Below are 17,738 nucleotides of genomic sequence, written 5' to 3'. Positions count from 1 at the left end.
ATCAAGAACTGATCCATATCACTGTTATCATTTAATGAGATAAAATACATAATTTGTTTTTGCCTAAAAGTAATAGTGTTTTTTTAATTGCCACATTCCACAAGAACCGTCATTTTTGACATTCTTAGAGGGGGCAGTCATTTCCTCAAAAATTTGGGGAATTAATAATATCATTAATTAGAACTATTGATATCAATATACATGAGTTTTAAATATATCATATTTTGTTGATAAATACTAAAACGGCACCCCATGCGTAAGGCAGCTTCATCGGTACACTTAAAATAGCTCCTAGAAATATTCCAAGGAAAAAAATTGGATTGAACTATTAAAATTAATATTTACCGTTCATTTAGCGCGCTTCATGTTGAATTTGCCTCTGTCCAGTTGGCATTCATATTGACTATGAATGCCAACTGAAAGCCGTTCAATGCTTATATTCACCATCTGCGATTTTTTTATTTGTCGTGCGATTTTTTTTTTGAAATTTTCAAATTCAAATTTCAGTTGGCAGTTCATAAGCTGGTGAACTCGCAACTGAATTGGTAGGGTTATATAGTGGCAGTGCCATACAATGGTAAATATTCTTAATTGATCTACACTCCAAGTACATACATGCTACTCCAGAGACAAACATGAATCAATATGGCAGTTTGAATTTGAATATAGTGACACGGTTCAGAATTCTCTTGAAATACAATACATGTATTTGAAATGATAAAATTTACTCAGGTTACTGTTGCACCCCTTCCATTAAGATTGAGTTTCCTGCGTTGCTTCCTGATTCTCAATTTTATGTGTTCTGAGAGGAGCATCATGGATGCCGGTAATCAGATTGTAGCTATAGGACATTTTGATTATTTTTTGGCCCTCCTATACTATTGTACCCAACTCTTAATTAGTTTGTATCGAAGTATTTTATATCGTGTCTTGCGTGCCTTTAAAGTAGTTATGTGGTGTCTTAGATTTCAAATGTAATAATGAGAAAAAATAATTCATTGCGATGTTTCTCTATCCCTTACTGAAAATAATTAAAACGCCCACAAAAAGACAATTACATTTAAGTGTTTAAATATGTGTCAGTCTAGTAAAGTAGATAGTGTTAGTCTGCTTATTGGAAGAATATGAAAATAAAAATCTCGCGTTTGTTTATCTTAATTAAAGGCACTCTGACTAGAAATCAACTTAGTATGCTGATATATATACTTTATCTGTTCTCTTATAAATTTTGTAAAATAAAAATCAATTTTTGAGAGTTTATAGAATTAAAAAAAAGTTTGACATAAATGTAAGTATATTAGTATTTATGTTCGCTTCAATAAATGTGATATTATTACAAAAAAATGATTATTACAATCTCAGGCTAGTCGCTCGACAGGTGCCCCCGCAAGACGTTCTCTTAATTTCTGAATATTATCTAAGATGATTGTACTGTACTTAGTTAACAAATACGTGTGAATAAAGTTAAAATCAGTCATTTGCATCGATCATTTACTATTTGAGATCGATCATTAACGATTGGAGATGTTTGTATTCCGGACTTTATCATGTTCGGTTTCGATATTAGTGTCAACAATTGGCTTTTTAAATTGACCAATCAAACAGCCCGTTACAAGCTATCGCTCCTTCTGCCAAAACATAGCAACCATTGACGCCAACAACATCAACGTCGATCAAAACGTGAAACACATTGTTAGTTATAGACAACTGTTTGTTGAAACACAATCATGGATCAAACAAAAAGGCCATTGTTAATTCCACCGGAGTTTAGCACTTATGCCGAAAAACATGGAATTTTCGAAATGTACAAGGTAAAATTATTGTCAATGAAAATTGTAATCGGTTGCTGTTTGTCACATGTAATTTTGGACACCGACATTCATCCATATACACGGCATGTACCTTTTGCTAAGCAGACGGTATGCATATGTACATATAGAATAATATAGTATATAAAATCAGAAAGTTAGTCAGATTTATTCAGATCAACATTGCACATACACGTGATACAGTAACAGCTACAAAATGTAGTTGTGTTGACCGTGATGACACACCTGTCATACAAATGTACATTTGTACGTTTCCTGTGTTGAACCTCTACTGTACTGTTCTGTAATGTAACATTGTTTGAGTGGTGGCCAAGCAGTTTACCTGTTAGAGTGTCTGTCTAGAGATTCAAAGGAAAAGTAACAGTTAATAAATACTTTTACTGTCAGTAATAGAAACCCTTTCACTACCAAAAGCCACTATTAAATTAGGGTCAGTGGGGATAAGAATTAAGCACTGACTAAATACATGTATACATATGTATATAGTGGACAAATGAAACATCAAATTAAGGAGAGGTTGTTATGATCTTATATATTGAAAATACTTTATGTCTTCACAATCATCACTGATGTGTTAATAATTGTGACATAAATGTGATTTATAAAGGCTAATAATGACGACATCAAAAAGCTAGCAGCCTGATGATGGACTGAAGATTTAATTGATAGAAATATGTTTCTTTATTATAATTTTCAATGAGCAGAAGCTGATGGAGCAGCTGATAATTAGCAAACCTGCTGACCCAGTTGCATTTCTCATTGACTTACTGAAGCGAGATACTCATGATGGTAAGAAATCTGTCTAACCTTGTTGATTGATATTATGTTCATCTTATTGTTGTATACATCATGTTATTAGATAATAAAACAATAAAATATATCATCTAAGAGGTTTTCGATTTACTATAAATCTGTAATGTAATGTAGCAACTGTTGTAAACTGGCATTCCAAATGAAAAGAGCATTACTTAATTAACTGGGACTGAATTTGAATTTTGAAAAATCATCAAATATTATTTATAAAAAATGTTAATTTTTTTCGATACATATGTATACAGCAAAACAATATGTTATGAAAAAAAATTCAGTTTAAAAAAGGATTAAGTAATTTCCATCTTCTGTTTCTGCTGAATACTGAACCTCTCTAGTACTAAAACTTGTGTCTCCGTTGTCTTGATTCTTGGTCCATATTCAATTGCATTTTCCTTGTTATTAACTATTTACTGCAGATTGTTGGTACAAGGTGAATGAATATCGTCAGCATGATCTGTTCTTTTGTAATTGTAGTTCCACAAGTGATCATCATAGGGCCTCCTGCTTCTGGAAAGAAGACCATTTCTAAGATGTGTGCCACCAAACTTAGGACAGCTCACCTAACAACAGAAAACCTCATCACGGAAGCAGAGACTGATCTTAAGATGAAGATGTTAGAACTACAGAAGAAGAAACAAGTAAGTTGCTTATAAACTAGATATTTTAAGATTATCATCTAAATTTTGTTCGACCAGGGTGACTAGAGTTTTGTGTGTGTCCATCCTTCCTTCCACACATTATCTTGTCTTGGCTCTATCTCTTAGGCTACTTGACACTGGAACTTCATACTTGGGGGCATGTGTTCATGCTGAGGTGGTGTGTCGTGTGTCAAAAGTAGGTCACTCTGACATACATTTTGAAATTTGACCGACATCAAAGAAAATAACTGTGAGGGCTGTATCACCTACACTACTTGACATTGGAACTTCATGCTTGTGGCTTTGGTTCACTGGAGTGTGGTGATGTGTTATGTGTCAAAAGTAGGTCACTCTGACATCAAACTATTCAAACTTACCTATATTTTTATGTTTGACCAATATCAAACAAAAAGTTTGTTCGGACTGTATCTTGTGGAACAAGCTTGTTTCTAATGAATTGATCATCTGTGCATTCTTTGAATATAATTTCATACTGGTGGGGCCCTGTAATTTGCCGATTGTTTTGTTAGAAATTGTACCATGTTTATTTTGATTATGATGTTGACAATGCTGTCCATTTTCAAGAAACTTCATGGTTTTTAGCAGACTGTTTCTTTTAAAGATTATGCCTCTTTAATACAAAGAATAAGTGTATTTCATCTTTTCCTGCTGACCTTCATTTCATGAGTTTGACAGAATATCATGCCTGTAAATGGAAGATATTATTCACAGGAAAACCATTCAATTGTTTTGTTTTTTATATCTTTAATGAATAATGAAAATGTTTATGGTTACTAAACAATAATAAAGTCCAGGTATCCATGTAGTTTTAAAAAGGCTAGCAGCTCAATATATATACATTCCTGAATTTCTGCTACTAGTAGTTTGTATGTTTTGCTTATAGAAATTCAATTCTGCACCGATCATATATGTTATCATATTCCAACATATTGTTTGTATGTGTTGTACCAACCACTTACTCGGCCATCTTTCGCTTGGCATTGAAATAGTTTTTTAATTGAGTGAATGCTATTGCAGTGATTAGGATATATATACGTAGATCTTTATGCTCAGTGAAAAAATAAACTACCTGGTATTGCAACACATCTAAGGATTGTGTTGTGGTATTTTCACTCAGGACATGTCATTAGTTTAACTCATGTGGTTTCATTTTATTTGGATGATTTGAATTTAACAGTTTATTTCACTTTCTCTTTAAGCCTATCCCAACTGATATGTGGGTGAAGGTGATTGAAGACAGGGTCAAACTTCCAGACTGTGTAAAGAAGGGTTGGGTAATGGAAGGATTTCCGCAGACCAGAGAACAGGCCTTGGCTATACAGGCCATAGGCATTCATCCAAAACATTGTGGTAAAGTCATTTAAGTCACCTATATTGAATTTTTGTGTGTGTGTGTGTGTGTGTGTGTTTCTTTTTTTTTACCTCTGCCAAATTATTTTTTTTTTCTGCAAGTTTGATATGGATTCAAATGTTTAAAGATAATTAAACGCTTACATTTTGTACATAAGCCTCTAAAAAATAAATCAACTTCAAATTGAAATTTAGACAACAAATGCCATTTTTGTTAAGGTATATAAATGTTAACGTATGCTAAAACACTGACATATTTTTAGTATATACCAGATGAATACCAAAAAAGTGAATGTTTAATTTATAGATTTATTATATCCTTCATATTTCTTTACAGTTCTGTTAGATGCCCCAGACACAGTGCTGATAGAAAGAGCCCATGGGAAGCGAGTGGATCCAAAAACTGGAGGTCAGCTTAGATACATGGAGTTATGGCTCCTTACTGCAACATGTTATTAAAAATCATCAAATGTACAAACGGCTGAAAAATAGTATTTTCGAAATATATTAAAATTTAGTAAGGAAAGTTGTGTATTAAGGATAATTATCAAATACTTTACACAAGAAAATGTATGAGTTGTGTATACAGCTAAAGTGTGCTGCATGTGCTACATCAAAATAACTGGCGAGTCCTTTAAATGTCTTAGCTGATCATGATATGTATGCTCAGAAGACAACAGACTTATATTGTGACTCAAAGTCCATTCTTCTATTACTGTGATGTCAAATTTCAGATAACTGACCTTGGGAAATTATCTATAGATATATTCATTTTCTTTGTCATATGCAGGTGTCAAATAAATATTAGAATATTTCAATATCTTCTTCTCCAAAATGACTTGGGTGATGATATTTGAACATTAGTATACTGGGATAAGTTATTTTATATGAATAACTTCAAACCATTTTTAAGATCTCAAAATTCAACCTTTCTGAGTTTGTTAATTGTTCAATGCAGCAAACCTACAATATCAATGTATTTAAATTAATTCAAATTGAATTTACAGACATATATCACACTACCTTTGACTGGCCATCCTCTACGGAGATACAGAGCCGCCTGGAGGAAGCTGAGGGGTACGGAGAGGAGGACATGGTAGCCAAATTGATAGAATACCACAGGCATATTGATGGTATTCTCACATGCTTCAATAAGGGACTCAAAACCGTCAACGCCGATCAGCCTCAGGCAGATGTTTTTCTTCAAGGTTTGTTGATATGTGTTTTCATTGAAGTTGTTAGTAGACAAAAGCTCATAATTGTTCTTGCTCATTGGAACAAAAAAAGATAGTTTTATACCCCCCCCCCCATGATATTGACCTATTTTCAAGGTCAGAGGAGTCAGTTATTATAAGTAGGCAGTGGGTACCTGTGATAGAGAACTACTATAAAGTTTCCTCATATAAATGACCTTGACCTATCTTTACAGTCATATGGTTCAAATATGATCTTGATGTAATTTTAAGGTCACAATTGTGAAATATGTTAAAATCTTTTAAAAATCTTCTCAAGAACCAGAAGACCAGAGTCTCGATATATGCTAGCAGACAAAATCATAATATTTCCTGATATATCATTTGCCTATGTAAGGCAAATGTTAAAATGAGAGAAAAAACTAATTTTGCCATTTCCTTACTACCCATGTGAGTAATTCAGACCCTCTGGGCCTCACAGAATAAAACACTTAATGTCAGGATGATTGACTCATAAGTTACTTTTAGATTATGTCGATACTATTTCAGTATTAATAATAAATATATACTAATGTACTAAAAATTAATTTTCTCCTTTTTGCAGTGTTCACATACCTGTGTGGACAGGCGAGAACAAATGCACCTCACACACCCCGCGTGGTGTTATTAGGCGCCACAGGATCAGGGAAGGGTGTACAAGCCTCCCTTCTGGCCACCAAATACAATCTTGTTAGCGGTAAGTTTCATTTTATAATTGATGGGCTAGATGTGATTTTTATATCTGTAATATTGTAAAACGCCATCTAGGGCAAGCATCTGTTTTGAACACTCAACTTCTGGACATTTTGTAACAAAACCAAAAAAGACTTAAGTTTGTCAGAAAATACAGATCGCAAAAACATGCAGAAAATTTAATTTAAAAAATCTGTCATTTAAACACAATTGTGAACATGTTTGGTATGACTTGTAATTTATTGCACTACAAATTGTTGCTACATGTAGCAGATGCAAAACCACATAAATTGATGATGTCATGCGCATATAATTATTGGGAATCCCCTTCTATCCATACACATATGTAAAGGGTCGCTTAACCTCTCTATCATATTTTAACATTGACATATCAGATGTATGATTTGGCAATATAATATTTTGAACTCTTTATTTTGCTGTAGTGTCGTGTGGCTCCATGATCAAGCAAGCAATAGCAGATGAAACAAAGGAAGGACAGACAGCCATACCATATGTCAACAAAGATATGATGGGTAAGTCTGTCTGTATGGTTTTCTAACTGTGAATAACTTCAGGACATATATTCCTGTAATTTTGTACAGATTGACTTCATAGTTTCATTATTAAGATGTCATGCAAGTTTTCACCACTGTATCATGTTTCTGCCTCTTTTTGATACTGGAGCATTACCATGCTTTTCTATTACATGTTGTGTTGAAATCAAGACAAAGTCCCATAGCCTTTTTGTTGTACTTGTCATTTGTCACAGCTTGAAAGGCTTATGTAATGAGAACGAAAGAATATAATACAAAAAATTGTATCTACCTCTTTTCAGTTGTCTAGTTGCATTGAAGCAAAGCATAATTATAGTATTTGCCAATGGTAGAGTTGTATAGTGAATCAAAGACTAGATAATACAGTGTATTTGTCCCCCTACAGTGCCCGACGTGACAGTAATGGAGATCCTCAGACAGCGCCTCTCCCAGCTGGACTGTATGAGTAGGGGCTGGGTATTGCACGGATACCCTCGGACTCGGGAACAGGCAGAAGGTCTCACACAGGAAGGATTTGTCCCTAACAGGTGAGATATTTAGGTAGTTGTATCTGCTACTGTATATAGCAACACCTCATTATACTGTCATCATTTGTCACTAAAAAGGGAGTTCCTGTATATGTATTACCCGTAGATATGTAAGGCAGGACTTTGAGATACATTAAATGTTTACTATTCATCAAATAGATAAAATGATAGATTGAGTGCATTTCACCATTGGTTTCAAAGTACATAAGTTATCTGTTAATGATTTTCATGAAGACTTTTCTTATTAGCTAGTAGGTATTTTGTAATATCAAAAATCTTGTATGGATTCAAGAAATAAGTTCGAAATGGTACTGATTGACCAATAATTAGAATAAACCTTACCAATTTCTTTAGGGGAGTTTATTATTTTAGTTTTATATGTATTTTTATTTGAAATTGAATGAAGTTACTTAAATGAAAATAAAACAAATATTACATATCCCCCTACCCCACCCCACCCATTCTCAACTCAAAGTCTTCACTTTAGAATTTCCTAATCCGTTTACAATTGGATTGTTTCAGAGTGTTCTTTTTGAATGTCCCCAATGATTCTGTGGTGGAGCGTCTGACACTTCGGGCCACAGACCCCATCACTGGAGATCGCTACCACATGCTGTACAACCCACCACGCACAGAGGATGTTAAGGCAAGGCTTCAAAAGCTTCCTAAAGATGAGGCAGAACAGGTCAACAAACGCCTAGCTACTTATAATGCTTATGTGGAGGAAATTTCAGACTTTTATGTCGATGCACAGCACGTGAATGCTGACCAAGACCCCCATACTGTGTTTGAATGTATTGAAAGCATGATTGTCAATCCACTTCCAAGAAAAGTATGATTCTGCCCAAGTTGACATTTGACATTACGACTAACATTGATGACTTTGTTCCATTACAAATGTGCTATGGTGAATGTGACACTCCGTACTTGAGTTGGTTCCATCAAGATGAGTATTGTTTATGGTGACAGAGGTCACAGACTGGAATTATTTCACATCTATTAAAACTAATGATGACACTGTTTAGTGTCAAATATGTGATAGTTATATTATGTTAATGCCTACATGTATGTGATAAAATTATTTTATTTTAGCACATTGCTGCCCAAAGAGACAATTACATGTTACAATGTTAAGATGGAATGTAAATTTTTAATAGCAGTTTTTAAAGATACTTATTGTTTTGTTGAAAACATGTATTTACAAGAAATTTTCGGATAGCTGTTCGAAAAGTCTGGTGTATGAAATGTACAATACATATATATTATTGTTACAGTATTTCATGTTTGAATTGAAATATGTATCAATATTACAAATCAATTTCTTTACGTACATACCTTATGTTTATGAATTAGTTTCTAAATTTGTCACAAATATATATGTTTTTGGAAGAAAACAATAGCATTGTTTTTATGGATGTATTTAAAAGAAAATATTAAATTGATATCATGCCAATTGCAATGCCTTTATTGGTTATTTAAAAAGTATAGCACAGTAATTGTTTAATAAAAAACAAAGAATTGCATTTACCTGATATTTATTCAAACAACGTCATGCTCCATACCCATACATCACAGAAGTCACTCAAGACTTAGATTGATGTCATCCAGTGATTCCAGGGATTAAGTACTGTTATTTATCATATATTCTTCAGGTTAAGACAATTCTCAATTTGTGGTATTACAGGTGGTTTATACTGTTGGTGGACTAATTCCCGGATGGTTGCCGTAATTTGAACACGTATGCCTATAATCTATTTGAGAAGTGACACGTTTCAGAATATACACATCAACATGACGTGTCTTTGAATCCAACATTGAAAATTATGAAATTTGAATTTTGGGTTGTTCCACCTCCATATTTTGATTTAAACATATGATGACAGGTTGTTTGATGAAGTTTAACTCATTTTTACTGAATGGTGCTAATATACTGTGTGACTGAAATCGAAACTATCTTCCATGATAATTATGAAGGTTTTCCACGAATAAAAAGTCCCATCTCCACAAAACAACTGAGACAAAGATACTGTATTGCGAGATTACAAAAGAAATGTTAACGTTGTTTTTTTGGTCATTCACTACAAACACTATTTAAAATTAAAACCCGCCAAACCATCCTAACGACTTCGCTACACTTCACGTTATGTTTACTTCGTTAACCTTCTTCATTTCGTTACGCAAATTTGGGATGCTGACATATAATCCGTAATCAGCCTACACTTCCTCATTTTTATTGTGCAAATTAAAGATGCCTACATATGATCCGTTATCATACACGCCTTCATTTCGTTACGCAAATTAATTATGTCGACGTTTGATCTGTAAACTTCACTACTTCTTTATTTTGGTAAGCAAATTAATTATGCTGAAATATCTAGCTGTAATCAACACTCCATTTTTTTTACGTAAATTACGGATATTGACGTATGATCCGTAATCTTACACTACTTCGTTTTGTATGCAAATTAAGGATGCTGAGGGTTGATAGCATTCTAAAGGTTGAAATGACAATTTGTGCCATGGGTAATTGTCTTAATGTAAAATCTATATTATATCAAGACAAATGTAAGAATATCACCCGGCCATATCATCAAGAAAATGGAACTTCGCGTGCGGGATGCAAGTCTTTATGAGAAATTAAGACCTAGCTAACTTTGACTATAGAGCTATATTTTTTGGAATAGGCTGCTGTTTGCTGAAGATGACTGATGATTACTGACGTCCGTTACCTTTCCATGCATAGCTTAGATCCACATTAACACAGCTACAAGATTTTGTGTTACACTACAAACATACTGGTTTTATTGTTTACCGTAAAACCTCATATTCCACTTCTAAAATACAATAAAATTCAATATACGTTATGTTGATCAATGATATTCACTGTGTGGAGTGAGGTTCAGCAGTAGCCACAATAGTGTGGGCAGTACTGGGTTGACACGTTGTTGACAGTCGCACATGGTCGGAGGCCAGATTGGGCCAGACTTGCACAGTCCACACTTCCGTGATCCACACATGGTGTAGGGAGGTTTGGTATGACGGGGGTTGTTCCAACAGGTGATGAATCTTTGGAAAACAAATGTCATTCAAAGCATTGTGCAAATCGACAGCAATCAGCTGATATTGTTAAGACTCTAAAAAGCTATATTATTTGATTCAAGTACTCATTAAGCACTACAGCATGGGTAAATACATCTTCGCTAGCCAAGGCTTCTGATTACGTTACACTCCACGAACCCTTGGCGGATATAGTCGTGTTCAAACCGTCGCGCCCTGGAATCCCAGGGCAACCAATCAAATCGCATTTTACATTCAGGCTTGGTTTCGCATTAAACAAAAACTGCGGCACCCAGCTACAGAGCTACATTGTCGACTATGTCATTGCATTTTACCTATATACAGAGACGTACAATCATTGGGGAAACATTCACAGTGTTTGATCAATTTATATAAGTCATTAATCACACATCTCATCGAAATTGACACAAGCCTTCATGTGTGTCTGTAAACATCACCGATGAAGTACATTGGTAACGCTCATTTTGATTTGTCGAAAATTTCATGAATAAAGGGTGGTAATTTCGAATCTCCGCTAGAGGGCCAGAACTGACGACTATATCCGCCAAGGGTTCGTGGAGTGTAACGTAATCAGAAGCCTTGGCTAGCGAAGATGGGGTAAATACGGAAAAAAGTTTGATTAATATACCATATCTTGTTACAAGTTTTTTTTTTATTTCAAAAAGTGTTAAGAGTTATCTTTGACCTTTAGCCTTGACCGATGACAATCAAATTCAATCAGGCGCATAACTTGGTGTTTTGGGGTTATGATGTAAATATGAACAATTTATTACGTACATTGATACGCATCCAAAAGATAATTGTTTGGATTCCATGTTTCTTTTGCCTTTATTGACGTTATTACTCATATTCCTTATAGTGATACAGGCCTACTTCAAAAGTATTACAGACATGTATGACGTATTGTGACGCTATAAAGAATAATAAAAGACCGTAGCATACGGGTATTCCATATCATGTCGTCTCAGCGTTTATCAAGGCTTCAAGAAGGACACCGAAAATCGTGTGAAAAGACTGGTGTATCACAACTTAATGACATTCATATTTACAAAATGTTTCAAAAAGACACAAAAAAACCCGTGTGTTACAACATTCTTTGACCGTCCGATACAATGGATCATACGTATATTATTATGTACCTAATGTTTATCCGTCGTTTGAGTTTTGAGAAACTTCTTGGCGATGATGCTAAAACGAATTATATAATTACCTATTGGACAAAGATGTCTGTTACAGCCAGGCCCGGAACAGCATTCATTACACAGCTGTGAGGTAGATCGCTTCCTTCCAAATAAACTCAGTATCTTACATCTCTGTAATATAAGACGAACCACCAATACATAGTATACCATCAGTCGTAACCTACGATTTATCCTTTCGCTTCAGTCATTAACCAAGTTGCTCTAGCAATTAAAGTGTTAAATCTATCTATCGATATACTCACCTGCCTTGACTCACAGCTCAGCCTGTATCGCTTCTGGAAATTTGACGCAATGAATTCCTGAGTAAAGCATTCCTGTGTATATAAATATTTTGATATGCAATGTATAACATATTTATTTGCCAAATTTCATATCTTGACATTTCGATAGTATTTCAAAATTGTTTATTTCTTTGCATACATGTCCTGTTGCACATTCCTTAGCCTCGCAAAACCAATATATCACTTTCCCTTAACTATGAACTATGGAAGTCGACAAGTGACAGCGTTCTTTTTACAGCGTACTCCCTTACTGCTTGCTTTAGATTTTAACTACTTCCACTGCTTACTGCCTACTGCGTACTATCAGCTATACCGCATACTGCCAGCTACATTCACTGCCTATTGCGTTCTACCAGTTATACTGCATACTGCCAGCTACATTCACTGCCTACTGCCAGCTACATTCACTGCGTACTATAAGCTATACCGCATACTGGCAGCTACATTCACTGCCTACTGCCTACTGCCAGCTATACCGCATACTGCCAGCTACATTCACTGCCTACTGCCAGCTACATTCACTGCGTACTGCCGACACTGCTTATGCCACTCCATACATCTAGTTTTGGGCCTACCTCATCTTGTGCGCATGTTATTTTGTTGGTACAATCACGTGGGTTGGCAACGTCACTACAAACGTAACATTGACGGGTTGGCGTGGTCACTGCAAGAGATACGTGTGTTTATTGACAGATGGCCACCAATCTTATTATTTACGGAATAAGTTGAAATTGAGATCATGCACAGAGTATTGTCACAAAATACCGGATGTGACACCAATAAATACACAAAGTGACGTGAAGCCCTTGAAAACTGGTACATGACCCTATCAAGTCTATCAAATCAGTGTAAGAATCAATGTTATACAATGTAATTGAACTCGTTGAAACCTCATCCCCTTAATACGTAAATTATCAGGTCTTTTACGTCAGATATAGACTTGACCAGATAAATTGGGCAAGCGTTGAATATGTTTTTGCATTTCATTTTTCATGGAACACATGGAAGCAAGGGAGACTGATATATAACTATTGTAAACGAAGTCATGATATACATATACATCAGAGTTTGTGTATTGAGGACCATAACTGTCGCGCTGTAGGTATAATGTAGGTAACAGTATACGATGAAATTGTAGTGTCTTTGGTTTCCAGTGCTGGATAAACACGATACAAAAAGTGATATGATTGATAGAAACTAGAAAATGTCTATATGTCCCCGCTGCAACTTGATGCTCCGAAATGTCAGAAGTATATTCATAGTCGACCTTTGTATAAAGTTAGATAAAAATTTATGAAAGAATGTAGTTGCTAGGTGTTAGAACTGAAACTGTAGATGCTTTTCTATATTTAGCAACAGTGACCTTGGCATTTACCTTGAAATCCTGAAACACAAGAATGTCAGAAACATTTTCAGACTTGACCTTTGCACAAAGTTTGGTGAAAGTCTGTCAAAGAATGAAGTTGCAATATCAAAATTGAATCGGGACGTGTCTATGAAGTGACTCTGACCTTGGTACACCGAAGCACAAACATGATAGAAGATGACATTAAATCAGTTGATGATTTTCGATATTTAGCAACACTGATATTGACCTTGACCTTTGAATCCTGAAACACAACAATGTAAGAAGTGTACTCATACAAAATTAGTTATGTGTTCAAATTATATCGGGACGGGACGGACATTGGCAACGCTATATGTCCACTCTACCACAAAGAGGCAAACGCGAACATTTCGCAGCCTCTCAAAACGCACTTGTGCAGCGCGCACAGTGGAGGCCGTGCTGGGCTTAGATGTTTATAGGACATCCAAGAAGATGAAACCAAAATAAATCAAAAGGGGGGATTCCCGATTTGTGAGCCGTGTTGAGACCAGAAATTCTACAAATTCACAAGTAATTCCGCACACTATAATACTCACCAGTCTGATTACACAAGTGACTGTTACACATGTCGACTCCACAACATTCCTCACAGATATGGATCTGGGAACGAAATGACCGTGACGTTTGAGCTTTCAACTGGCAAATCTGCGGAAGAAACAAGATTTATGATAAGATTCAGCATTTTATAATTCGTTTGATAATATGAACATAGTATCTATAAGGTTATATCTCATGAAATATTTCAGAATTTTGATGGCTTTAACACAAGTTCTAACCGTTTAAGTAATCCCTATTTTATCAAGCTAAACAAAAGGCAAATGGAATCTAAACTTTAATTTCCTAGGAGGCTTGACATGAACTTTGTATTAGTTTCTTTGATTACGGCCGATATTTTGAGAATAAACTGAATTGATGGCGACAACGATTGGGGAGTGAGACGATCGTATTTGCAGTTTCGAAACCAATGTTGAAGACTGTTCGTAGACTTTTTGTTCTTTAAGACTTCCTATACCCTACCTGATGGCTAAGACAACCAGAGTTAAAGAAGATGTTGGAATCGTCCCCAATTACCCTCTCAGTGTAGCAGTCCTGGAAAGATGAAGAGGGACATTAGAAACATTATCTATGTCAAAATACATACGATAATGTATATTTCTGTGTCCTTAAACGCATTTAATTAGAAATAAAAGAACCAAAGAAATATATTATTCAACATTATCACAACCTCTGTACGTAGTACACTTCTATTGCCAAAATATAGACAATATCATAATTATTATATAGTATTATAGGTATGTATTAACCCATTAAAATATATGGCGCAATCAATGTGGTATTAAAGTACAGTTTTATTTCCCCTTCAAACCCATTTTCGGTGCTTTAACCAAGTAATTTTGCATAATTAAACACTATATGCGTGTATTGTCTATTGATACATGCATGACATACATAAATTTAATTTAATCCTCGAATTATAACAGGTACTCGCCTCATTTGATTGACATGATACGGTTTGTACACAATAGTTAGGCAGGGACACACCGGAACATTCCATACATGTCAGACCAGTGACCACTGAAGAGAAACACCTAACACATAACACAATATTATATCCGGTATACCGTTAGGTAGTATCAATCATCGTTATCGCAGCGTGCATGTGTTTTTTACATTTATTTACCAACAACAATGAACATTAAGTCACCATCATTCAAAAGAAATAAATTAAAGATATTTTTCATGACATTCTTTAATGCACTTGTGAATCGTTTTGAAGTGTTATCACTTTTTCAACATTTGAAAATAAAATATGTCAATCACGTTGATAAAGCAGATATTGTATATGTAATATGTGTATGATCAAACCTTGACAGGTGACAACAATGATGACTGTGGCGTAAACCAATAAAAGATGTACTGCAATATAAAAAAAAGATGTACGGCAACATAAAACAGATGTACTACACTATAAAAAAAGATGTACTACATTTATACAATATAAAAAGGCGTACTTCAATAAATAAAAAAAAGATGTACTACAATTTAAAAAACCATGTACTGCAATATGTAACATAGTAAGTTTTGTAAATTCGAGTTAAGAGCAGACAGACACTAAGACACTTCAGTTTTTGTAGAACTGACGGGACCTGCCGTAAATTAATGTGACAACTCGTAGAAATTGCACCAGCCACGATTGAACCGTGTAATAAGTCATCTTTTAAACCAAGTTGAAGGTCATTGCAAAGTATATATAGTGTTTCAATGCTAATTGATACTTAATGCTGTCGACGTAAGATTGCAACTTTGTATAGCTTGTGACAACCATCGGAAAATTATACTCGTAGAACGAACGCAAAACTACACAAAGTACTTGTAGGCAGAGGATGAATGTTCAAAATATTATCTTGAGGACAAGAAATTTTAACGGAAAGCTACAACTGTACACTCAGTACTCGTAGGCAGAGGATGAATTTTCAATTTGGCCTCGAGGACAAAATTATTCAACGCAAAAAATAACGAAGTACTGGCAGGCAGAAGATAAATATTTACAATTTTGTTTTTACCAGGGTTTTCTTCAATGTACTATGGTCATCATGATTCACGAAGTACCAGGCAAATTGTAGTTCAATTATTGAAATTATTCATAACATTTAACGAGTCAGAATGCTAATTTAACAAGTCAGAATGTTACATAGTGAGACACTTTTGTAAAGTAAGTATATCTGTCAGTACCGATCGACCGCATAGAAGAGTTATCAGCTAGAGGAATTTTGAATGAGTATGGACTTCTAGACCAAACCTCGCATTACTATAACTTGTGTATTTTGTGGACTGTACATTTAAATTATATGACAAATATTACATTAGACCTTGTCGACATCAGTATATGATGCATATAATGTCATTATAAAGATTGGAACTACATATACCGTTACTTTATGATTACGTAAGATCCATGATAACGCACATAGATAACACAAAAGAACAACTAAAATATACTTATCCATCAACGTAAACAATGTCTTATTCTTCGTGTACAGGAACAGCCGACTCAAAATACGTCAAACATATCAAACACATACGTACCACTAGGTGTCGAGAGGTCCATTCTCGGGTCAGTTACTTAGCGGAATCAGAAATGGGACATGAGCGATAAGGCCGGGTCTGTGCCAATGGACGAAAGTGACGAACACAACTCAAAGGAATATGTTGATAAGTGGACTGGTTATAGTATGTTCCTTATTCATATACATGTGACTTCAAAGTAAGAACTGAGTTGGATTGTGAAAAGAATGACATTTTAATAATGTCGATTTGAACGTTTTACATAAAAGTATTTGAAAATGACACAAATCTGAGTAACTACTTACATTTATGTTAACCTGTATATTCAATATGCTAATCCAGAGGGAAACTTGTAGAACATGGTTATATAACCGTGTAATTTGCAGTGGAATTAACTTCGTCGTACAACATTTGCAAACCGGAATTCATCAGTTTAACATCGCTAATGGCAAAATCGGTTAAATGAAATCCTAAAGATGGAGAGACAAGTCCTACAAACAATTTTTACACACGAGACGTGATAAAAAAGTGTATAGGGTTTTCTTTAAATTATCATTTGAAATCTTAGAAATAATAATATTTCAAGAACAATTGTCAAGAATTGAATGATACAACCTTTTCATAAATGAGAACTCGGGAGATTGACAGAGAGGAGTCGGGCTGTACATAAAGTCAGAACATCATGGAGTAGAAGTAGACATGGAAAGCACATTTAAGGAAAGTATTTGGGTTAAGATAAAACTCTCAAGAAATAATTGTCTATTGGTCGGATGCATATACAGGAGTCCAAATTCAGATGAGGAAAACACAAAGGAGTTACTGAAACTGTTAGATAAGGTATCGTCAAAGAAGGAATATAGCCACTTATTAATCATGGGCGATTTTAATTTGCCGAAAAAAGACTGGAATTCATGGTCACCTGGTAATGACAAACAAAGCGAAAGTTTTGTAGAATGTTTAAGGGACAATTATCTTTGCCAACATACAACAGATTTTACAAGAATGAGAAAAGGAAGCGAGCCAAGTATTTTAGATTTAATATTAACAAATGAAGATGACATGATCAG

The 17,738-nt window shown here is 34.8% G+C and overlaps 2 protein-coding genes across 2 annotated transcripts; one reads left to right on the top strand and one right to left on the bottom strand.

The window, feature by feature from the left end:
- The first annotated feature begins 1,603 nt into the window (after positions 1-1,603).
- LOC117321852 (adenylate kinase 8-like) lies at positions 1,604-9,111 on the top strand. The gene is made up of 10 exons (XM_033876442.1): positions 1,604-1,811; positions 2,534-2,618; positions 3,117-3,280; positions 4,501-4,651; positions 4,989-5,060; positions 5,659-5,859; positions 6,449-6,580; positions 7,020-7,109; positions 7,516-7,657; positions 8,180-9,111. Exons 1-10 carry the CDS (start codon positions 1,728-1,730, stop codon positions 8,493-8,495), a joined length of 1,437 nt encoding a protein of 478 aa, XP_033732333.1. The 5' UTR covers positions 1,604-1,727; the 3' UTR covers positions 8,496-9,111.
- Positions 9,112-10,429: 1,318 nt separating this feature from the next.
- LOC117321853 lies at positions 10,430-16,796 on the bottom strand. The gene is made up of 9 exons (XM_033876443.1): positions 16,693-16,796; positions 15,472-15,522; positions 15,095-15,180; positions 14,623-14,694; positions 14,142-14,250; positions 12,794-12,882; positions 12,180-12,251; positions 11,946-12,048; positions 10,430-10,723 (listed from the first exon to the last, which is right to left on the bottom strand). The coding sequence occupies exons 1-9, from the start codon at positions 16,712-16,714 to the stop codon at positions 10,557-10,559; spliced, it is 771 nt and encodes a 256-aa protein (XP_033732334.1). The 5' UTR covers positions 16,715-16,796; the 3' UTR covers positions 10,430-10,556.
- Positions 16,797-17,738: the final 942 nt, after the last annotated feature.

Source organism: Pecten maximus, chromosome 2 (assembly GCF_902652985.1).
Source record: "Pecten maximus chromosome 2, xPecMax1.1, whole genome shotgun sequence".
Taxonomy (NCBI): Eukaryota; Metazoa; Mollusca; class Bivalvia; order Pectinida; family Pectinidae; genus Pecten; species Pecten maximus.
The sequence above is the reverse complement of the archived record's forward strand: the minus strand, read 5'-3'. Positions and strand labels throughout refer to the sequence as shown.